The sequence below is a fragment of the Prionailurus viverrinus genome, chromosome B3 (assembly GCF_022837055.1).
Source record: "Prionailurus viverrinus isolate Anna chromosome B3, UM_Priviv_1.0, whole genome shotgun sequence".
NCBI lineage: Eukaryota > Metazoa > Chordata > Mammalia > Carnivora > Felidae > Prionailurus > Prionailurus viverrinus.
Window position 1 is genome coordinate 27,512,812 of NC_062566.1, and position 22,189 is coordinate 27,535,000.

The 22,189-nt window shown below is 55.6% G+C and overlaps 1 protein-coding gene across 3 annotated transcripts in view; it reads right to left on the reverse strand.

Moving 5' to 3' along the window:
• Window positions 1-16,511: 16,511 nt before the first annotated feature.
• Window positions 16,512-22,189, reverse strand: part of TBC1D21 (TBC1 domain family member 21) — a 13,300-nt gene continuing 7,622 nt past the window's right edge. For 2 of the 3 annotated variants that reach the window (XM_047863586.1, XM_047863584.1), the window contains 8 exons: window positions 21,169-21,263; window positions 20,515-20,625; window positions 20,304-20,404; window positions 19,247-19,343; window positions 18,790-18,890; window positions 17,668-17,784; window positions 16,994-17,077; window positions 16,512-16,655 (listed from right to left, as the gene is read on the reverse strand). In XM_047863586.1, coding sequence (XP_047719542.1) covers window positions 16,623-16,655; window positions 16,994-17,077; window positions 17,668-17,784; window positions 18,790-18,890; window positions 19,247-19,343; window positions 20,304-20,404; window positions 20,515-20,625; window positions 21,169-21,263 — 739 coding nt within the window. In that variant the 3' untranslated portion in view covers window positions 16,512-16,622. The remainder of the gene's footprint in view (window positions 16,656-16,993; window positions 17,078-17,667; window positions 17,785-18,789; window positions 18,891-19,246; window positions 19,344-20,303; window positions 20,405-20,514; window positions 20,626-21,168; window positions 21,264-22,189) is intronic. The other variant, XM_047863585.1, reaches the window with a different exon arrangement.

Here is a 22,189-nt window from a genome sequence, read left to right on the forward strand (position 1 = left end):
GGCTCTAGCTGGGTCCCTTGTAAACTGCAGGCAGTGCTATCCTCAGCAGAGGGCGCCAAAGCCTCTTCACACACCCAAAGCCCAGGCCTGGTGCAGGAGGGGAGAGCAGAGAGGCAGGCTGGCCGAGGGCAGGGGGTGGGGGGGTGGGGGGAGGGCGTGCAGCTGGAGGCTCCCTGCCCATTCCTCCTGCTTCAGTCAGCCTGAGGTGACTGCACCCCTACACCCTGAGCCGCACCCTGAGCTGACAGATACGTGAATGCCCTCGTGGGTGCCCCTGCAGCGTCCAAGGTCAGAATCAAGGTATAGGGACAGATACTTTGTCCATAACAATCCACTGATTTTACAGATCCCAATAAAGCCATTTTCTGGGCAGGCAGTATAATTCTAGTTTCTGTCCTACTGTGGGACAGGCAAAGAATGACTTTGCAGGAAAGGAGGTTACCAACCCTGGAGGTCTTGGCCAGGCAGGTCTTGGCTATAAGCTCACCCTTGTCATCCTGGTTGACCATCCCAACAGTCCTGTGAGCCAGGGCAATAGTAGACTCACTTTACAGCCGAGGATGATGAGGCTCCGAGAGGTTAAGTTACTTGTCTGAGGTCACACAGCTAGGAAGTGGTGAAGCTAAGATCTGAACCCTGGTCTCTCTGATCCCAAAGTACATGCCGGTTTCGCATCCTCAAAACCGGATTTCTCCAACTCGTGTTTTCCTTACGTGCAGACCCCCGACAGTGAAGTTTCAGGAGCCGCAGCTGGCTCGTGGCTGGAATGACTGAGCTGAGAAATACAAGTTGATGGACTATTAGTGGCCAGTTTGTAGGAGTCAAGGAGTAAGAGACTATATTTAACAGTTTGCTGTGGGCTCGTCAGCTGATAGGGCGTAAGGGCCCAAGCTGGGAGAGAGGAGAGGGAGGCAGAGGCAGTGAGACAGAAATGAGAGAGACAGAGAGGGAGAAAGAAAGAGAGGGAGAATGAATATAAGGTGCCCGGCTGCCTGGCCTGGCTTCTCACCCTCACAGTGGGTCTCTGTCGCCAGCTTTGCACGGAAGCACGATGGCTGGTTGAGGTCTCTTTATGAAGGGAAGGCCCAGCAGTACCTCCAGGCTCATGGGACAGAGAACAGGGCTTGCGGAAGAGAATCTTCCAGGCCTGAGGGTGTCTTCTCCGCATCCGTGACTTTGGTGTATGAGCCATTCCAGCTTGGGGGTGCTGGGGCTCTCTCCACCAGCACCTGGCACAGCTCAGGTCCAAACAAGAGTCTCTCAGCACTACAAACATGTCGTAGATGTGGTCAGGCTTTGATTCACCTGACCTCAGTTGCCCCTCTTTGTGGGCGAGGACGTCTCTCTTCTTCCCACAAGAGGAAATCCAGACACTTGCTCTAGATATGCTTGGGCTTGGTTTTCTGGAGCAGTCAGCTTCCAGGGGAACTGAGAGATGAGTTCTGGCCTTCTCACACAGAGGTCTGTGGTTCTGCCCCCGCCTGCCCTTGACATGCTTTCTGGGCATTTCTCTCCACCCCGTCTCCACCCTTCTCCCCACTCAGTTCTCCAGCCTCCCTGCCTGTCCTCAAATCCCTCAAGATGGGTAGCACATAGGCCACCGGTCCCCAGGCCTCGGCTTCCTGAGAAGGCAGTGAAGCTATAAATAACAACAGAACTATGTGTAGAAGTTGCACCAACTTTCCAGGACCCTCTTAGGCAAACAGAGAGGCACTGGGCTGGAGACCAGGAGACCAGCCTGGCCCATCCCATCCGTGTCACTTGTGACTGAGAGCCAGCCACTTCCCTTGCCCGGCCTGCGTTTCCCTGACTGACACTCAGGATTCTCTGCGGTTGCCTGCCGTTCGGGCCAGGGCTCTTCCCTCCGGACCACACTGCCTTGAGGGGAAGCACGAGGGCCCAGCACTCCCACCCAGGCTCTGCCACTTGACCTTCCCCAAAGGGCATTCTGCTCTGCCCCTTGAGGGAGGCTCACACCTGAGCAACCTGGGCACCCTAAATGGGTGGGGGTGAGGGAGGTGGGTGAAGGAACTCACCTGAATAAGGAAAAAGAACCCGTTTGTCGCAGCTACCAATTCCCATGGTGTAAATACTGCCCCCCATGATTGATTTCAAGCTATCAACATGATGCCCCTACATGCAGAATTGGGAAAAGCTATGCAAATAATTTTTTTCGGAGCCAGTACAAGCTGACTGCGGCATGCCACCGACTAAGGGGAAGGGGGTGAATCTGGGGGTCCTAACCTCAAAGATTCGCAGAATCCCATGGTGGAGGGTGGGGGAGCCCCCAGGCGGATCTGTGGGTCTACACGTCCCTCCCCCGGGTTGTTTAAGAAGGAGGAATGAAAAACCCAAGAGAGCATTGGGAAGGAATTTCTTTCAGAAACAATCAAATCACTTCGCGATTTAATTGCCTAAATATTTTTTTACCTAATTTAAAATCACTCGTCATGTGAATAATTGGGCAACGCATTATTGAATTACGGAGGAATTTAGTACCTAAATTGAAGAAGCAATCAAACATTTGCTTTTTGGGTCAAGTAATTGATTGATACCTGGGGAGGCATCCACACCGTGGCTGTGGGGCCTTGCTCTCCGCTCTCTGGGCCTCTCTTGCAAGTTGCCGCGCACACCCCGGGACCTTGAATGTGGCAGAGCCTCCGTGGGGCTCCCCTGGCCCGGCACCCTCTCCGGCTTCCCCTGTTGCTCCTGTTTTTATTCCATTTTTGCACCACTCCTGAGTTGTCCTTTTTTGTCACTGGATTCTTCCCTCGCTGCCCTTGGCTTTCACGTTTCTGTCCTCTCCCTTTCTCCGGCTGTCTTTCTGCCTCTCCGTCTGCCTCCCTGTTTGCCTTGTCTCACTCCCTTCTCTTCTTCTCTGCGTATGTTGTTTGTCTGTGAGCTTCATCTCTCCACGTCTCTCTTTCTCTTCTCTCCTGGGCTCTTCCTTGCCGTCCCCGTATCTCTTAGTCTCTGTTTTTCCTGGAGTCTCTCTTTACTACACAGACACACGCAGAGACACGGACACGCATGTAGACCCACACACACACAGACACACACACAGACCCACGCGGACACGCATGCACAGACACGAATACACAGACACACACACAGACACACGGAGACACTTAGACCCCCCTGCCAGACACACAGACCCACACAGACACCCGGCTGCACTCTGGTCCCTGGCTCCTGTCTGCATCCATCCGGGCACCACGCTGCCCAGTAGGCGCTCCCCCTCCCCGCCCCCACTAATTCAGCCCTGCCTCTTGAAGGAAGCCCTGAGCGGAGTCCTGACATAACCATACCGACATCCCTGACATACCGAGATGCCATCACACCTGGGAGCCACAGGCTGTGGGGAGGGGGGGGGGGGGAGGGCCAAAAGCCATGATGGCTCGCTGAAGAAAACTAAATCCTTGATTTGCAGCATTTGCCAATTTCCATGGTGTAAATACTCTCACCACAGCTGACGCAGGCTAACCGACACAATGTCAGTTGAACGCAGAGGTGGGAAAAGATGTGCTTTGGTTCTTTCGAGCCGGTGCAAGCTGACTTTAGCACACCACCGGGCAAGGGGAAGGGGCTTCCTGCCTGCCTGCAGGAGCTGGGGGTCTGCTAACGGGGCTGGCCAACGAGCGGCCGCTGTAGTCTCCCTCTGAGCATAAAACAGAAGCGTAGAGGGGGCAAGGCGTTGCAGGCGGAGGGCAAGAGCCAGAGTGGAGGGAAAATCGCTGTCTTGGGCGGCGCAGGTGACCGTGAGCAGTTCAGTGTGGCCAGAGTGTAAGGGCTGAGGACGGGAAAGGTGAGAGGTGCTACAGAAGAGGCAGACGCGGGCCAGGATCCCTGAGGGCCTTGAAGGCTGAATGAAGGAAGAGTCTGATCTTTCCTGGTGGGCAACGAGGAGAGTAACATGATCTGTTGCCTTAGTTTGGCTTCCCAGGAAACAGGTTTGTTGATAAGGATTTGAGTTCAGTCCTTTGCTTGGAGAGGATTTTGGGAAGCAGGTGAGGGAGTGGGGCAGTGAGACCAGATGGTGAGGAAAGCGGAGCAAATGTGTACTATTCCTTCTTCTGTTGGCGATGGGGGTCCAGTCCCAGTGGGGACGTGCCTTAGAACTGTCCAATTGAGGGGCAAGCATCCACCAATTCTCATCCCTTGTTGGGTGGGGGTTGTTCCTGGGGGGGTTAATGCCCTTGGCATTCCAGTCTGACCTATGTGCGGGCCAAGTTCAGTCCAGGGCCAGAGAATGCCCTTGTGAAGAGAGACCAAGAAGCCTATGGCGTGGGCACCAGGGTGGGAAGCAGCAGAGAAGCTTGTTCCGGTCAGTGCCTTTTGAGTGATGCCTTTGGACCAGGTGACACAGAGGTTGCTGGTGACTCTGGGAGGATGGTCTCAGTGGGATAAAGGGGCCGAAGCCAAAGAGGACTGACTCATGGGGAGAAGGAGAGACAATACAGAGAATAGAAGCTATTCTGAAAAGTATGGAAAATGGGAGCCCTATTGGAAGGTACTCGGGGCTGGGGAGCGGGGGAGCTGGGAGCAGGCTGGGGAGTTGCCCATAGCCAGGGAGAGCAAGCGGGTGAACCGCAGGGGCAGGAATGCGCTACTCAACCAGCTGGCAGCCCCAGATGGATGGAAGGGTGGGTGGGCCCTCCCCAGGGAGCCCCAGCCTGCACTGACTCACATAGAACAGCCAGAGCATGTTGCTGACACCTTGTACCCCCATCTTTCATCTTGGGAGCCACGGACAGGCACGGCATGACCCAGTTCTGCAAGCATTTATTTGATTGAGTGGAAGCAGACGAGGCCTCTTCTCTCCAGGGAAGCAGATCCCATGCCAGGCATCGAAGGGGGAGAGGAAATGAGGAAGACCCATCCTCACAGTCTAGGGAAGTTGCAGGTGAGCAACGAGATGCACACAGCAGGCTGGGGGCATATGCACCAGTGGGGGCGCCAGCGAGCACGGTGGAGGCCCAAGAGGAGGCAACTGTTTTGCCTGGGCTGGGGCAGCTGAGCCTTGAAAGATGAACATGTAGAAGCAGAGAAAAAGAAGGAGTGGGCATTCCTGGACTTCAAAGCCTCCCCAGCCTGCTTAAGCCTTCCTGGTAGCTGGTTATCACACACCCTCAAGACCAGGGATCTACTTCCATAGCCAGACCCTTCCCCCACTCCTTGGGTGGAATCAGCCTGTCCTTGTTTGGGAGATGTCCAAAAGAGGGTGCTTGGGAGGAGGTGAGCAGCGTCACATTGGGCCTCCAGCTTGAGGGGAGAAGGCTGCTTGCTTGGGTTCGGTTTCTTGGTGTCAAAGGCTATATAATAACACCCTCCCTTCCCTGCAAAATATCCAAATCCTGATCCCCAGAACCTGTTACCTTATATGGCAAAAGGGAGTTGGCAGATGTGATTAAGTTCGGGATCTTGAGATGGGGCGATTCTCCTGGACCATTACTTGTCCGATGTAATGCCAAGGGCCCTTATAAGAGGGGGGACAAGAAGGTCCAAGGAGGAAGTAGGACATATGACAACAGAAACGGAGGTACGCCAAGGATGCTGGCGGCCTCCAGAAGCTAGAAAAAGCAAGGAGGGGCACCTGGGTGGCTCAGTAGGTTGGGCGTCTGACTTCAGCTCAGGTCATGATCTCACAGTCTGTGAGTTCGAGCCCCCGCGTCAGGCTCTGTGCTGACAGCTCAGAGCCTGGGGCCCGCTTCAGATTCTGTGTCTCCCTCTCTCTCTGCCCCTCCCCTGCTCATGCTCTGTCTCAAAAATAAATAAAAACATTAAAATAAATTTTTTAAAAAAGGCAAGGAAACAAATTCTCCCTTAGAGCCTCCGAAAGGAACCAGCCCAGTCTCAGTTGAGACTGCTTTTGGACTTCTGGTCCCCAGAACTATAGAAGAATAACCATGTGTTTTTTATGTGTGTTTTAAGTCACCAAGTTTACCGTGATTTGCTCCAGCACCAGGGGAAGCAGACCCCGTGAGGAAGATTTGCATGCTCTTAGAGAGTGCCCCTCTCCCTCGGGGAGTGAAGGGAGCAGAGGTGGGTAGAGGGAGCAGTTGAAGTGCTGGGGAGTCACAGGCAGTTCCAGATGGACGCAAGAGCACTTGGCACATGACCCACACTCGCTGAACGGGGCTGCCGCGGGCGGGGGGTGTGGCCTTGGATGAGAGCAGTTCTTGGGGAGGGACCGTGAGCCCTCTGCAGGCCACACTCACCTGGTCCTGAAGGGGGTCTGGGGGCACAGCTCAGTATCCCCGCAGCTCTGGAAGGTGCCCCCCTCCTGATCCTTCCTCCTCTGGTCTGCAGGCCTGGCACTGGACCACTTTCTAACATTCTAGGCTTCTTCACCTACCAAGGAGCTCCACAGTGTGTCCACATCTTTTCCTGAGCAGGGAACTGGGGTTCTATTCCCAGTTTCTACAGCTGCCAGGCACCGTCCAGGCACCGCTGTCGTTAATCCTGGGAAGAACCCTAGCTAGCATTCCCATCTTACAAATGAGCAAATGGATACTCGGAAGGGTGACACGAATGCCCAAGTTCAGGGCCAAGATGCTCCCTAGGTCTGCCTGGCGCTTCTTCACTGCTCTGTGACTTTGCCTCCCGTCACTCACCATTTTCTTGCCAGCTGTGCTATGTTGAGGGGGCCATTCAACCTTTTGCTTGGCACAAAGGCACCATCTGCCAAGGGGCTGCATCTACCCAGGAGGGGATGTCCTTTTCACATTGTCACAAAAGTCCAGCAGTGGTTCTCAGTGGGCAGGGATGGGTTGGTTTTGCGGGAGGCCATCGTTACAGCTCAGACCTCAGAGCCTGGAATCCAGAGTCTAGAAGGGAAGTAAGAAGCAAATGCCTACCAACTCACTGTTGCAGTAACAGAAGCCACTGGAATCCCTCTGTGGGTGTTACCCAGGCCCTCCCAGAGATACGTGGGGGGAGCCTGGGGACTCCAGGGTGGCCCATTTCTGAGTCTTTGACTCTCTGCCAACCACAGAAGGGCACAAGTCCACATTAACTACCCCAAAGCAGTCACTTCCCTACTCACCTCTCCCTTCTCCCTTCCCAGTCCTCTCTGCATGAGCTCCAGATTGCTGTGCCTCAAAGCCAGACTTTCAGAAACTTCCATGGTTCCACCTTGTCTAGACTGGCAGTTAGTGCACATCTCTCTCTCTCTCTCTCTCTCTCTCTCTCACACACACACACACACACACACACACCCCAAGGCCAACAGCTGCTCCTTTCTCTCCCCTCATTTCCCTTTGGCTCCCTGCCATCTCCTGTCCCCCAGATCCCACCTCCAGACCTTTGCACAGACTGTTGCCTTCCCGGAACTCTTTCCTTATCCTTTCCACCATCTAAATATTAACATCCCTTACGTGTTACACAAAGGCCCTCTGCTCCTGCGGGGCAGAACGACATCTGGCATCAGCTGGGCAATGGGCCAGGACAAGGATTCGGGGAGTGTGGCTTGGTGCCTTGAGTGCCCTGGGGACTGGGTTTGAAGAGCGCCCCTGGTGTGCCCTCTGTGGGGCCCGCACCAGATGGCAGCCTCCTCCAGCAGGGTTGATGGCCCTTCTGGCTCTGAGAGGCTTCCAGGGCCCCAGGAGGCTCCCAGGGCCCCCTAACTGGGAGAACCAAAAGTAGAAAAACTAAAGCTCATCAGGCCTTTCAGTCACCGCTGCTGCAGGATTCCCAGGAGACCACCAGCTTGTAAGCCAGTCAACACACATTTATTGAGATTGGGGACCAGAAGATAGCGAGTGTGAGCGACCAACGTGCACTGGCCCATCCAGGAGCCACTAGCCACAGGCGGCTACCGCACACTTTTAATGTGGCTCATCCCAATTAAGACGTATGTGCCGAAAATGTACAATACACACTGGATCTCGAAGACCTAGTAGAAAAAAGAGAGAATGTAAAAATCTCGTGAATAATCTTTATATTGATGGGGCGCCTGGGTGGCTCAGTCGGTTAAGCATCCAACTTTGGCTCAGGTCATGATCTCGCGGTTCGTGGGTTCAAGCCCATATCGGGCTGTACTGTCAGCACAGAGCCCGCTTCCAGATCCTCTGTCCCCCTTGCTCTGCCCCTACCCCCCTCTCTCTCTCAAGTGTAAATTAAAATAACATTAAAAAATTTTTTTTAAATACTCTTTATGTTGATTACACAGTTGTAACAGTAATATTATGGCTATATTGGGTTAAATAAATCTTCTCACCCGTTTCTTTTTACTTTTTAATGTGGCTACCAAAATATTAAAAGATGCTTCTGTGGCTCACGTTATGTTTCTGTTGGACATTGCTGGTCTTGGGTGGAGAAAACATAGGGGAGGTCCCTGGATGGTTGTTCACACGGTGAAACAGGTAATGTTTAGAAATTGGGTAGAGAAAACAGAGGCGGCCTCCCACTCCAGGTCCACACGGGGACCTGCGGGCAGCTGGAACTGGCCGCAAGCACTGGCCCTGAGGCTCACCCTGCAGCGGGAGGGCAGGGCTGGCGCTGCTGCTGGCTGTGGGGGCGTGTCCTGGAGCACGGCCTTTGCTAGTGGGGACAGTGCATCCTGGGTGTGTGAGAGGGGCGGGGGTCGTGGATGGAGGCCTGCGGGCTCAGGGAAGAGTCTGACAGATCCTCTACAGGTGGTCCTCATTACTACCCCGAGATGATGACTCTGCTAGGTCCCGCTCTCCTCAGGCCACCCTGGGTGGTGATGGTCCACAGGCCATCAGGACGATTCTCATCACTCACAGTGAATGATGCTGGACCACGCACTGTGTGCGTGTTTTGGGAAGGGAGGGGAATTCCCAGTCAAGAAGGGGGGCCTGGGAGAGGGCACGGTGCTCCCTGCACCTGCTCACGGGGCTCTGGGGCTGTCCAGAGATGCTTCCAAGGGGATCCCAGGGGCTCCTCCTTCTCAAGCTAACGGCCGGCTCCCGGCAAATCTGCAGCCAGAGTAGAAGGCTTAGGACTTCTGAGAGCCAAGAACAACAGATTCCTTCCCTCTGCTCCCCTTCCAGTCCCCCAAAACAGTTCTGGCCCAGGGGACTAGGCTTCCTCCCCTGCAACCCCTCCACCCAGCCAGAGCAGGGGAACTTCTGGGCAGGTTGCCTTCTCCTTGGAGCAGCCTTGCCTTCCGGGTGGGATCCTGGTTCGTGGAGGAGGCGCGCCCTCTACAGGACGAACGTGCAAGTGCAGGTTGCACAAGAAGGAGGTGGCTTATTGTAGAGGCTATACCTTGGGGTTGTGGGAAGTCATGGGTCCTGGAGATGCCCTCTCCTGTGGCTACTTCTTCTGGGGTGACAGAATAAGTGATACTGGTGCACCTTACTCCTGCAGTATCTTCCCGACAGCTATGGGGTCTCTAAGTTGACGTTTGCTGGACCAAACACATTTATAGACATCCATGCTATAATCTATAAGGTAGGTATTTTTATTTCTAATTTATAAGTGAGAAAACAGAGGCGCAAAGAGGCTTATTGTCCAGGCTCATCCAGCTATTACCTGGAATCTGATTCCGGAGCCTATGGACTATAGGGTGTGGCCTTTTAGGAGGGAAATAGAGCTGTGAGCATAGTGTCAGACCCACAACTCTGGAACCTTTCACTGAAGGGACCGAGATGAAGGGAGGGTGATGGAGAAGTGCAGAGGATCTGGGCCATGGGGTAGGAGAGACACTGGGAGTTTCCAAGTTCTCCCGAGGAGACATTTGTCAATGTCTCCCAAGCCCCAGTTACCGTGTGCTATTTTTCGACACTCACCCCTCTTCCCCGCTCCACAAGGCAGCTTCATTCCAGAGTCCGTGACCCTGCCATCAGCCACCTCTGCTGGGCATGGAAGGAGAGAACAAACTCACCTGTTCACTTGGTGGTCACACTTCCTCCCACTTCACAGAGCTCAGTGGGGCTGTGATTTCTCCAACCGTGGGGTCACTTGCACACCTTCCCTGAGCGGAACTGGGGTGTAACAGCCGAGTCTTTGCCAAGGAGACAGAAGTCAGGAGTTGTCTCTGAGCTTTCTCTGGGTCTGTCGTTGGGGGCTTCCCCCGACTCTCCCGTCCCCATCATGGCAGACCTTGTCTGTCCTCTTCACATTCCCCCCTGGTCCCCCTGCCTTCATCTGACAGGTTCTCAAACACCCTCCCCTGCTGAGGTGAAGGGTTTTGAGAGCCCGTTTTCACCAACTCCCCCTCCCCATCTTCTCCTCTGTCGCTTCGGTCAGCTCATATTGGTCACACAATGACTGTCACCACCCATCACTCCACCCGGGGCCACCTATGCTACCGGCATCGTGGCCACGGTCACCCACCACCGTCACAACCACTGCCCTTCACTCTCTCCCAGCACCCCTGCATCACTGTCCTCCTCCTCCCCACTGCATTCCTTTCCCTCACGACTACTGTTAACCTTACCTCTGTCATCGCCACTTTGCCCCCAGTGTTGCCTGCGATATTGCCAATGCCGTTATCGTCACCACCACTGCCGCTACCAACCCCTCCCAGCCCATGTTCACCACCCCGTCATCACCACCGTCGCCAGAAACACCACCCCCCTCACCTCTGCCTTATCCTCAATTATTTCCACCTCATCCCTTCCCACTATCACCTCTCCTTTTGCCTCAGCCACCTCCGCCATCCGTGTCACCACCTCTCTCCTCCACAGCTCTGCCTGGCCTTGAACCTGGGACTTGGGCAAGGAGCCCAGTCAAAGCCCAGTCAAAGAACATCCCCCCTCCCCGCCCCCCAGATTTCTCAGAGAAGATCATCAACAGGCCAGTGTCAGAACAGTAGCTTCTCTTGACCCTTCCTCGGGATGCTTCTGACAGGCCTCCCTGTCGGCCATGCCTGTACCTGAAGAGACAGCTGCTGTCTGGTTGAAGGATGGAGGCCATTAATCCGGGGCTGCCCTTGTTTGCATAATGATTGCATACATTTGCATCCCATTTGCTCCCAGCTTCTGAGTGCTGCACCGTGGGTGTTCAGGTGCCATTTGCATATCACTGCAAGTGAGGGTCAGGCCTTTGAGACTTGGGCACTTATTAATTCCCTAAAGAGATCTTTTTTTTTTAATGTACTGGTGCAGAAAAGGTGGGATGCTTAATTCTAGAGTCGTTCAGCTTCAGGGCTCTAAGGTGGGGAGGTGGGGCAGTTCGGGAAAGAGCTGGCGAGGCAGGGGCAGCCGGAGGCTTTGGTGTGGTCCAGGGTTGGACCAGTGGTGGGGGGCTTGGCTGCAGTGACCTTGTGGGCTCTGCCCCATGGTATTGGTATCAGTTCAGGATAGTGCCCTGTGTTGCCACTCCTGTCCTCTCCAGGCCATGATTCACTTGCTGTGTGACCTTGGGCAAGTCTCTTCCCATCCTGAGTGGAAGGAGGGCGTTAAACCACGAATCCCACTCCAACCGACACCTGCTCTGAGCACCGGGGTTCTCATTCCTGGCTGCATATTGGAATCATGGAGGGGGGGGGATTTCTAAACAATACCAGTGTCCTGGCCCCACCCCCAGAAATTCCAATTTCATCAGTGGGCCTTGGACATGGGTTGTTTTTAAAAGCTTCCTGGACGGGGCGCCTGGGTGGCGCAGTCGGTTAAGCGTCCGACTTCAGCCAGGTCACGATCTCGTGGTCCGTGAGTTCGAGCCCCGCGTCAGGCTCTGGGCTGATGGCTCAGAGCCTGGAGCCTGCTTCCGATTCTGTGTCTCCTTCTCTCTCTGCCCCTCCCCCCTTCATGCTCTGTCTCTCTCTGTCTCAAAAATAAATAAACGTTTAAAAAACTTAAAAAATAAATAAATAAAAGCTTCCTGGTGATTCCATTGGGTCACCAAGATTAAAAGCTACTGCTTGTGACTTTACCTTCCCACCTTGCCCCCAGCCTCCTGCTGCCTCCCTTTGACCCACCTCCCTCATTTCTGGTTGCTGCTAATCTTTTCCCCACTATAGGCTCACTAGCCCCAGGGTCTGGCAAGACAGTGTGGCTGTTAGTGCTTTTGTTTCAGGTCTCAGAAATAACTCCTTTCCCCTCCTGGGTAAGGAAGCTGGGTAATGTGGCATTGTACTTGGCAATGACTGGAACTTCCCCACTCTCCACTTTGGTCTCCTTCCATTCCACCTCCGGCCCAGGGCCGGTCCAGAGCGGGGTGGCAGGGGCTGGGGTGGGGTGGGCTAATCCTGTGCGGCTCTTCTCTACCCCTCCTCTCCCACACTCACATGTCTGGCTCATTCTGGCCTCACAGGCTTTGCCGCCACTGTTTTGCCCCTGGCAAAGAGGCTCAGTAGCCCCTCTTGGGTCCTCACGTTCACACTTGCGCACCGACGTCCTTATAACCCCAGAGCCCCAGCTCAGCCCTTGCCCCATAGAAGGAATGACCGGAGTAACCTGAACTTGGTTGCAAAACAAGATGTGGGAAACATGGCTCTGGTCTGGCCTTCTCCAAACTTCCGGGGGTCATAGCAGGCATGGGCAGGCTGAGGGAAGTGGCACAGAGTCTCCTGCATGTTCCCCAGTTGTCCAGCCCTACATCATCTCCCCACCCCCCTTCCCCCCGTGGGTCCTCAGTTGCCAAGGGCAGGGGTGGCCTGTGAGGTGGGGGGTCTGGCAGAGGACCGGACGGGAGACGGGTGTGGGCCATGGGGTAGACGGCACACCTGAGGCTGGGAGCAGGCAAGGAGGTGAACACAGGGCACCGCCCCAGAGCCAGTACTGTGGTGTTAATAGTGTAAGCTCCCGGGTTTGCCTGCCAGCGTTCATATTCTGACTCTGCATTCGTGGGCTGTGCACCCCAGCGCCTCTGGTTCCTCACCAGGAAAAAGGGGGTAGTGATGGTGTCTGTCTTCTGAATGAGGCCATGGGAGAGAAGGCTTATGATGGGCTTAGCACGGGGCTTGGGACATAGTAATCACTCAGCAAGTGCAGCTGTGACAACCGTGAGGGTTAGGACCACAGCACCCTCCCTGTTCCTGACCTCCGGGAGCTCCAGCCCACTCCTCATTGTCATGGTCCCCTCCCTCTGGGGCTTCAGGCTCCTCAGGGATCAGTGGGAAGGTGGGATCTGGGAAGACGTGCTCCCTTGTCCTCTGGGGTGGGGGCTGCAGCTCCAGATTCGAGGGCCAGGCTACTTGGTGGGGTTCTGGCCATGGCACCGAGGCATGGCCTCTGACCATGGCTCAGACCTCGGCACTGATGAGCTCTGGCCTTGCAGACCCTGGCCTGTATCCACCCAGAAGGAAGAGGGTCAGAGGGCAGGTCGTCACCTATCCTCCCCCAGCAGTTCCAGAACCGGCTGGTCCACGTAGGGGCGAACAGGCAGGACTCAGGTGAGGAATTGAATGAAGTGTGTGTGTTGGGGGGTGGCGAGTGCCTGCAGTCAGGGAGGAGGAGAACTCCTTTGGTCTAGATGGATCCAAACGGCCTTTTTCTGAAAAACAGACAAAAAGAAGACGTTTCCAAACCAGACGTAGTCACATCCCAATCCGGTTAAACAACAAAATCTCCACGGGTACCTGGAGGCTGCAGTGTGAGTGTATGGTTGGGTCTGGGGCGGGGGGAGGGGTCTGGGAGACACATCAGTGAGCAGCAGTGGCCTTGAGGATCACTACACAGGTGCCATTTGTCACTTTGCCATGTTCCGCCTACATTGCTGGCTCTGTGGATGGTCCGTGACGTGAGTGGCAGGCGTTAGTTAGCTGAAGAAGAGACTTCATATTCCCTCCCATTTCACTCCCTCCCTCCATTTGCTAAAACTTCTCTTTTTCCTGCTTTTCCTTCTTTCTCACTGTCCTCTTCACAGGCCAGTGCTCCAGCCTCCAGTCTGGTCACTGGGGCTGGGTCCTGGGGAGTGGAGCCCCCGCCCCTGCACCCCCCCCCCCAGCTACATGCTTCCTCCTGCAGCTAGGGGGAGCCCTTCCCCCTCGCTGGACACGGGTCTGTAGCCGCAGCCCAGGCCCAGGCTCTGTGGGCCTCCTCCACCTCCTTTCCCCCTCTGAGTCTGAAACACAGGCTCTGCGGCCCCGAGAACTTGGATCTTTATACATGCCGCCTCTGCAAAGCTCTTAGTGGGTAAAGAGCCACTATCCTGGCTCCAGGAACAAAGAGTGGGCTGGGGGTCACTCAAGGTGGGCAGAGAGGGGAGAACGAACCACCTCTGGAGAGAGAGAGAGAGAGAGAGAGAGAGAGAATCTCAAGCAGGTTCCATACTCAGCGTGGAGCCCAATGAGGGCACAATCCCACAACCCTGGGATTATGACCTGAGCCAAAATCCAGAGTCAGGGATTCAACTGACTGAGCCAGCCAGATGCCCCAGGCTCTAGGGTTCCAGAGCTTCCCATAGGTCTATCTCTGGTCTGGACCTTACTAAGAAAAACATAACACTGGATGATAAAGTGATAAACGAAGTGAGGAGAAGCCTGGGCTGTCTCTATGATATGCATAGCAGCACAGTGGGCCGATTCTAATCCACACCCCACCAGCCAGGGGTGCTGCAGATGAGCCGAGAAAAGTCCGCTCTTCTAAGATCTTTACTCCCATCGCTACATAGCCTGGAATTTCTCTGACCCTGGGTCAATTCAGGGTCGGGACTTAATCCAGGTCATGTGTAACACCAACAGAGGTTTCAAATGTGCTCCCAGTAGGCCAGAGGTTCCACAGGGAATGACGCGAGGGTCGAGGAGGGGCCTGAGAGAGATCACAGGGAGGAGGGCCCTGGACTCCCCACCCAAACCTCAAACACTGGGCTCCTGAGGAAAATTGTATAACGGTGGTCTTAAAAACACATGCTTTTATTTTTTTTTTTTAATTTTTATTTATTTTTGAGACAGAGAGAGACAGAGCATGAAGGGGGGAGGGGCAGAGAGAGAGGGAGACACAGAATTGGAGGCAGGCTCCAGGCTCTGAGCCATCAGCCCAGAGCCTGATGCGGGGCTCCAACTCGCGGACCGTGAGATCGTGACCTGAGCTGAAGTCGGACGCTCAACCGACTGAGCCACCCAGGCGCCCCAAAACACATGCTTTTAAAAACAGGTTTGAAAACCATCAGCCTAGAGAGTGACTTCTTGAGTATTTTGGTTTTGGAATAGATGTCTGGCATTGTGTATACGTCTGAGCCAACAATCATAGGCCAACTAATGCTACCAGGCCAAAGGACGCATTAGGAACAACACATCTCCTGTGTTTATGGACTCTCCCCAAGGTCATGGTTCGCGCGCCGAAATGTCTCTTACTCTGGTTCTTTGGTAAAATGAAAACACAGTTTTGTTTCTGGAGAACTGTATGCCATGCAAGAACCCTTACTTAAATAACCTGTCTTGGGAACATAAACCCAAGAAGCGTAGTACATGAACTTACCCATGTGCCTTCTTGCCCGGCAAGCACTGGCTCTTTGGCCATGCAGAAAAGACGCTGGTGGGGGAACGGGGCCGCACTCTTCAGCAACACCCCCCACCCCCAGAAGACATACGGCAGCCAAGAGACTCAGAGCCAGCCATGGATGGGGATTGTCACTTGAGGGGAAGGAGACCAGACATTAGTTGGGGACGTAGTGCCTTTTGAGTGACGGTCACTGAGAATGATAGGATGGGAAAGAAGGGGGAAGCTGGGGAAGAGTGAGGATAGTTATGCCTCCTCCTGAGGGCCAGGGTCACAGCAAAACCGGTGGATCCTTCCTGCCCATCCGTCAGCCCCTCTGAAAAGGTGTAACCCCCGGGCAGGGGTGTGTGTGTGCGTGCATGTGCGCACAGGCGAGCAGATGAACACACTTGCAGAGCAGATATGGGGGCACCAGGCCAGCCCTGGCCCCTCTTCAGGTTCAGCCCCTTCTGGCCAATCTTCACGTCTGCCCCCAGGGCACAGCAGGCTGGGCAGGGGGCTCAGGGCTGTGGCACGGTCCGGTCCTGGGAGGGCACCCAGGGGGCAATCTATATGCCTGGGCCAGGGGATGGTTGTCTGGAGAAACTGAGTGAGGCTGAAGAAAAGAGTTTGGTTTGCGGATGCATTCCAGGCTGAGAAGGGACCACGTGACCGGGAGGCTTTGAACCCAGGAGGGGAATGGCCTGTCCTGGGGAATGGCCTGCTAGCCAGAGACTTGGGCTGTGTCCTTCCTCAGACAGCCGGGGAAAGCCCTGGAAAAACACCTTAATGTGTGGCCGCCGTGTTGGGAGGAAGGGGGAAGACGCGGGTCGTGTGTGCAGAGGTGTGTGGTCAGGCCCTCCTCTCGGGACCTGGTCCCGGGGATTGATCAGACCTATTAGACACGTTCAGTTTGTCTTCCACAGGAGGCAGGGAGGCTCTCAAAGTCACTTACATCCTTACCCATTTGCGTCCGAGTGTGGAACCACCGTAGCCTTGGAAAGCCCTCAGCTGTGGAAGAGTTGTGACCTGCAAGGTCTCCCTGGTGGGCTTGCCCTCTCTCCAGCTCGTGATGGCCCTTCTCGCCCCCCAGGCCTCTCTTCTCATCAGACAATCCTCTCTGCCCTTACGTGTCGCCAGGCGATACACTGCCCACCACAAACTGTGAGTCCAAAGCCTGTTTCTATTGTAGTTGTATTACCTACACTCTCACCCTAACACCCCGTCAGACTTCATGGCTGAAGCACCACCTTCCTTCTGTCCTTTGAGGGCATCTGTCCATCGTGAGAGTCTTCAGAGAAAGAAATCCTTTAACGGCTGAGGAGCCTGGGGAAGAGGAGGGTTCTGGCAGGTTGAGGTGGACAGACATTGTTCTGTTGAGCTCACTCGTCACGTTTGTCCAGCTAGTGACATTCTACAGAACCCCTGGGTGCTCAGTCCTGTGCCTGATCCACTGGGAGGGACACAGGGAACCAGGGGCGAGGGCCGTGTCCTCGGGCAGTGCAGTCTCCTTGGGGAGGCAGGAGCTGCAGATGGAAAGCAGCAAAGAACCAGACACAAACTGTGTCTCTGAAGCCGAATATGCCTGCCGGGTGCTTGGGCTGGGCTTGGGAAATCAGAGGAGGCTTCTTGGAGGAGGAAGACAAATAATCGGGGCAACTTACATCTCTTTGGATGAGCTCAGCGTAAATCAAGCAGGCAGCAGAGATCAGCACATCAGCATCAAGGTCAATGAGGTTGTTGCAGGCCTGTGCAGAGAGAGGAAGCTGGGACGAAGCAGGTCTCCTTGGGCACAGGCGGCTGCCTCCCGCTTCAAGGGACAAGGCGGCTGCCCATGGCAGTCACTGGGGCCACCTGATCTCTCTCCAACCAGCCCAGAACAGTGCCTGATATTTCACCACTGGAACTTGATATATGGGGGAGATGGTAAATGTAGCTTTCCTGCTGGGCTCTAGGGAGTACCAGGGTTCCACTGAGTGATGCAGGGGCTTCTAAGGAGGACCCGTTTTATAATCGGGCTGCTACCCTAGAGCGTGTTGAACGTAGACCTCAGCTGCTTTTTTGAAATGCCAGAAAACTCTCTGTCTTTTGCCGCAGGAGAACCCTAGGGCTAAGGGATTAACTGTGAGGCAGCGAGCACGGACAGTAAGAGGCGTTCAAGGCCTCAGGTTCTTCCTGTGCTAAACAGGGGTGCTGGGGATGGTTATGTCCCTCTGCATCAGGCTTGTCGTGAGGCTTAAATGAGCTGCTCTACAGAAGCACCAGCGCAGTGCTCAGGACATCACAGATTCCCGCCAGGGGCGAAGGGCTGGCCTGGCCCCAGGGCGGGTGTGCTCACCAGGATGATGTCATCCCTGGTCATGCTCTCCTGTAGCACCTGCTCGCGCACCATCTGCAGCATGCTGTAGGCCACCAGCACCTGGAAGTTCCTGCAGGGCTTCCCCGTCAGCAGAACCTGCAGGTGGCCGGTGAGTGTCAGCCTGGGCCCTGCAGCCAGAGACCGCAGCGGACCCGAGGATGGTGACCCACCCGCTGACTAGGCACCCGCCCGGGGTCAGCCATTCCTGGACCTCACTACTGACTCCCTCATTGGCTCAAGTGCTACCTCGGGGGTCCTGAGGCTACTGCAGGCTTGGAGAAAAAGGCTTCAGGGAATTCATTAGCTAGGGGGAAGGAAGAGGAGGAGGAGAGAATGAGAGAGGGAAGGAGGGGAAGAGGAAGGGAGGGAGGGAGGGAGGAGAGGGTGAGGGAATGACCCAGTGACTGTAGCATTTGAGTGGAGCTTTGGCAAAGCAACGGTTGATGAGAAGTCAACGATCCAGGGGTGTCAGCAGAGGTCTGGGGGTGGCCATGGACTTGGGCATGGAGACCAGCAGGCCGTGAGGGAGGGATAAGGCAGGTGGGAGTTGACTCGGGGGGGGCACTGAGTGCCAGGCTGAGGACTGGGCTGGGCTGGGCAGGGCAGAAAGTGGGTGGTGGGTCCGTTCCCAGGGAGCTTCATCTGCTGATGGCCCAAGGGTCTGGTAGCAAAGAACTGCACCTTTGACCTGCCCTTTGGTGGGGGGGCCCTCCTTCTCCAGGAGTGAGGGGCCAGTAGGGAAACAGCACTCAGATGGAGGGGAAGGCAGAGGAAGGGGCAGCTGGGGAAGCAGAGCAGAGGGCGGCCCACCTGGGCAGGTGGTGGGAAAGCAGGCCGGGCTCCCCCCGCCCCCAACACGGGCCAGAGGCCCCTCCTTCCACCCTGATTGCCCTCCAGGAGGTGCTGGTGGGCCTGGATGAACAGATGGACCAGCTGATGTCCTAGCCTCCTCCCACGAGGCGGGAGCAGGGTCGCTGGCCCAGTAAACCCCAAGCTGCCGAAGTCCAACCCAGGCCAGCAATAAAGGGGAGGCGAGGGAAAGGGCTGCCCGCTGCATGCTGGAGGGGTGGGGCTTAGCCCTTCAGTCCAAGGAGGCCTCACCTCCCACAGCCTCCAGACATCTTCGAAGGACTTGAAGGCACGCTGGAAGCAGAAGCAGAACCAGGGGAAGAGGGACCGCACGGTCCCGGCACCCTTCCCTCCTGCGCAGAAGAGACAAGGGCATCAGCCCAGAGGCCGTGGTCGGAGAACACAGGGACAGCTCACGTGACAGAGCAAAGGCACACAGAGGGCGAAACGACAGCACGCCAACACGCTGGGGAAGTACGAAATGCCTGGCCCTCACTGTTCCAACCGCCTTTGGAGACTGGGGTGAATTTTCAACTGTCCGGATGCCAACGCCGTGCTCCCAGGGCCTGGAGGGAAGACCAAATGACCCGCTCCCGCCCACCATGAGTGGGCCCGGCTGCCTGGGGCTGGGTCCTGGTGCCCCCTCATGCCTGCCCTGGTGGTGGTGGGGGGGCGACGTTCTGTTGCAGGAGGCGGAGGGTCCACTCACTTAGGTGCTCAGCGAACACGGGGTCCAAGAAGTCGATCAGGTCGTTGAGCATGTCTAGGTTCTTGCCCACTCCGATGTTGATGACACAGCAGTGCTCCTGAGAAAGATGGGCGGGAGGGAGGGAAACGGCACCTCTCTCCGTGTGGGGGCACCGGAAGAGCCAGCCCTGCTTCACAGCATCTTGGTTCTGGAGGCCCCGCGCGGGGCTGGCTCCAGGCTGGGCTCATGCCTCTGGATGAGCCTGGCTGCCTGGGTCCGGGCGTGTCTATGTGATCTGTGTCTGTAGGGGTGTTTGTTTGCACATGTGGATGCACCTGTGTGTGTGTGTGTGGTGGGGAGGCAGGGATGTTCCAGACGTGGCTCACGTGCAACGCATCCAGTTCTGCCTCTACACACATGCTGTGGGTCAGAACCAATTGGGACAAGGAAAGAGCAGTGAGCACCTTGCTGCAGGGATGGAGAGAGGGGTGAGGGTAGATGCTGAACAGCCTCTCACAGATCATAAGGAAAGGTTTTCCAGGGAGGATGTTCCAGGGAGCAGCAACTTTAAAAGCCCTCAACGTGGTCATTGTGGGGGTACATCTGGGGAGTACCAAGTCCCCTGCTGTGCCTGAAGTGCAGGGCGTGTGAAGGCGGCAGCGAGAGACAAGGCCAAAGATCGTCCTTGACTGCCTGGCCAAGGTTATTGGACTTTATTCTGGAGGCGATGGGGAGCCATGGAGGATTTGTGGGAGCAGAGCCACGTTTGGGAAGGGCAATGTCAGGAGAAGAAACCTTCACTGGGACTGGCCAGTTACACTCTTGCAAAGTTTGGGGAGAACTGGACCCAGAGCACCTTTCTAGCCATCTCCTCAACTCCAATGCCTACAACACACACAGCACTGTCCCCCAAAACCTCACTGGTGTTAGTGTGGCCTGTCCAGGCTCCTCTGGGACCCTGAGGGCTGCTTCAGGGCTGAAGGAAACGGCCGGGCTGCCAATCAATGCCTGCCTGACCTCAAGGGGTTATTTGGGGAGTGGTAAGGAGGTGGTCCCTGAACTCAGGCCCAGCCCTCACCGTTTTCTGCAGGAAGAACTGGAAAAGCCAGAAGGTCTCATGGTCATGTTCCACCATCAGCTGGAAAAGCATCACCATCTCGTGGAAACCCTGCTGATACTCTGGGGTGGAGGGGGAGGGCAGTGAGGAGGGGCTGGGTGGGGGCAGGGAAGGGATTCCAGGAAGGAACTGAGAAAAGGGGGCTGCGGGGAAGCCCAGCCCTGTGGCCCACCTGCCTGGGTATTGCAGACATAACTCAGGAGCAGGATTTTCTCCAGTCTCTTCTTGTCGATAAGGACGTTGCCTAGGTGGTCTTTGTCGTAGAGTTTCTGAATGTCATATGCTAGGTTGTGGAAAAGAGACAGGTAGGAGGCACCAGATCACCTCCAGCAGGGGGGCCATGAATGAGTTCATTCCCCCAAAGGGTAAGACCCAAAGCACCTTGGGGAGGGGGCTGTGAAAAGTACATCGGCCTACATCTGCCCATGAGGCTCTACCCCTCACCATGCCCTGAGCTGTTTGGCCGTGTCCCCACCTCCAAATCTTTGACGAGGCTGTACCCTCTGCCAGGAATGTCCCCCCATCCCACCCCACCGGTTCTGTCCAACTGAAATCTAGCCTAGTTCAAGGCCCAAAGGGGAGAGATGAAGGCGAAGTGGCAGGAATAGGAATCACCCCGGGGGGAAAATGGTGCTGGGCCTCTAGGGGCCCCCAGCAGAGATGGGGGATGGGCTAACCAAGGTTCAGCCAGCAAAATTCCAGGCCCCTGTGGAGGCAGCTCCCAGGAACCAGGGGACCCATCGGCCCCTGGACATGACTCAGGAGGGGGCAGGCATGGCTTTAAGCCCTCCCCTCCACCCCGCCCTGCCCACCCAACTCCGCTCACCAATGTTATTCCGAGTCTCCATAAAGTTCCGGTGCAGGTTTTCCAGAAGGGGCTGAATCTTTTCATATATCTCGCATAAGGCCTCGTAGTTCTTCCTGTGAAGACAGAACTGAGGCTGAAAGAGGCAGCCTCCCCCTCCTGGCAAATCAAGGGAACTCTGCGGAGCACTCTTCAGGAGGCTGCACCCTCTCGCTGTGATGCCCCCTCTCATCCCCACCGGTGCCAGCCCTAACCAACCACACTCTAATGTGCTCCTGGAGGGCAGCATGGAGGCAGGTTCAATCTTGTGGCTCTGGGGTCCCATGGCTGCTCCTGAATCCTGGCTCCACAAATTAATAACTGGGTGTTTGCAACTAGGGGCAGGCCTTGTGGACATCACTATACCTAAGCCTCAGTTTCCTCCTCTGTAGAATGGGGAGAATACTGGCACTTCCGCCTTAGAATCGGAAGGATTGGATGAGGCAGTGTCTAGCGTCCCTTACCAGAATGTGCTTAGGACACGTAGGAGGCTGAATGGTGGCCCTCCAAAAGATATGTCTACGCCTTAGCCACCGAAACTTGTGCTTGTGAACTTATTTTTAAAAGGGCCTTTGCAGATATAATTAAGGATCTCGAGATGAGATCAATCTAGATTATCCAGGTAGACCCTAAATCCAATGACGAGCGTCCTTCCAAGGACACACAGAAACACACAAAGGAGAGACAGAGAGAAGGCGAGTAGGCCATGCGACCATGGAGGCAGAGACTGGAAGAACGCCCAGAGTCAGCAGGAGGAGGCATGGAAGGGTTGTCCCCTGGAGACATCAGGGAACGTGGCCGTGCTGGCACCTTGCTTTTGGGCCTCCGACCTCTGGAACCGAGAAAATACATTTCTGCTGTTGCAAAGCCCCCGGTTTGTGGTGCCTTCTTTCAGCAGCCTCAGGAAACTAATACGGGCCTTGTCAGGGCTCTCAGGAATAGAGCATTCCAGGCGGACCCTCAGTTCCCCTACGGCCCTGGATCATTCTCCACTGGCCTCTTG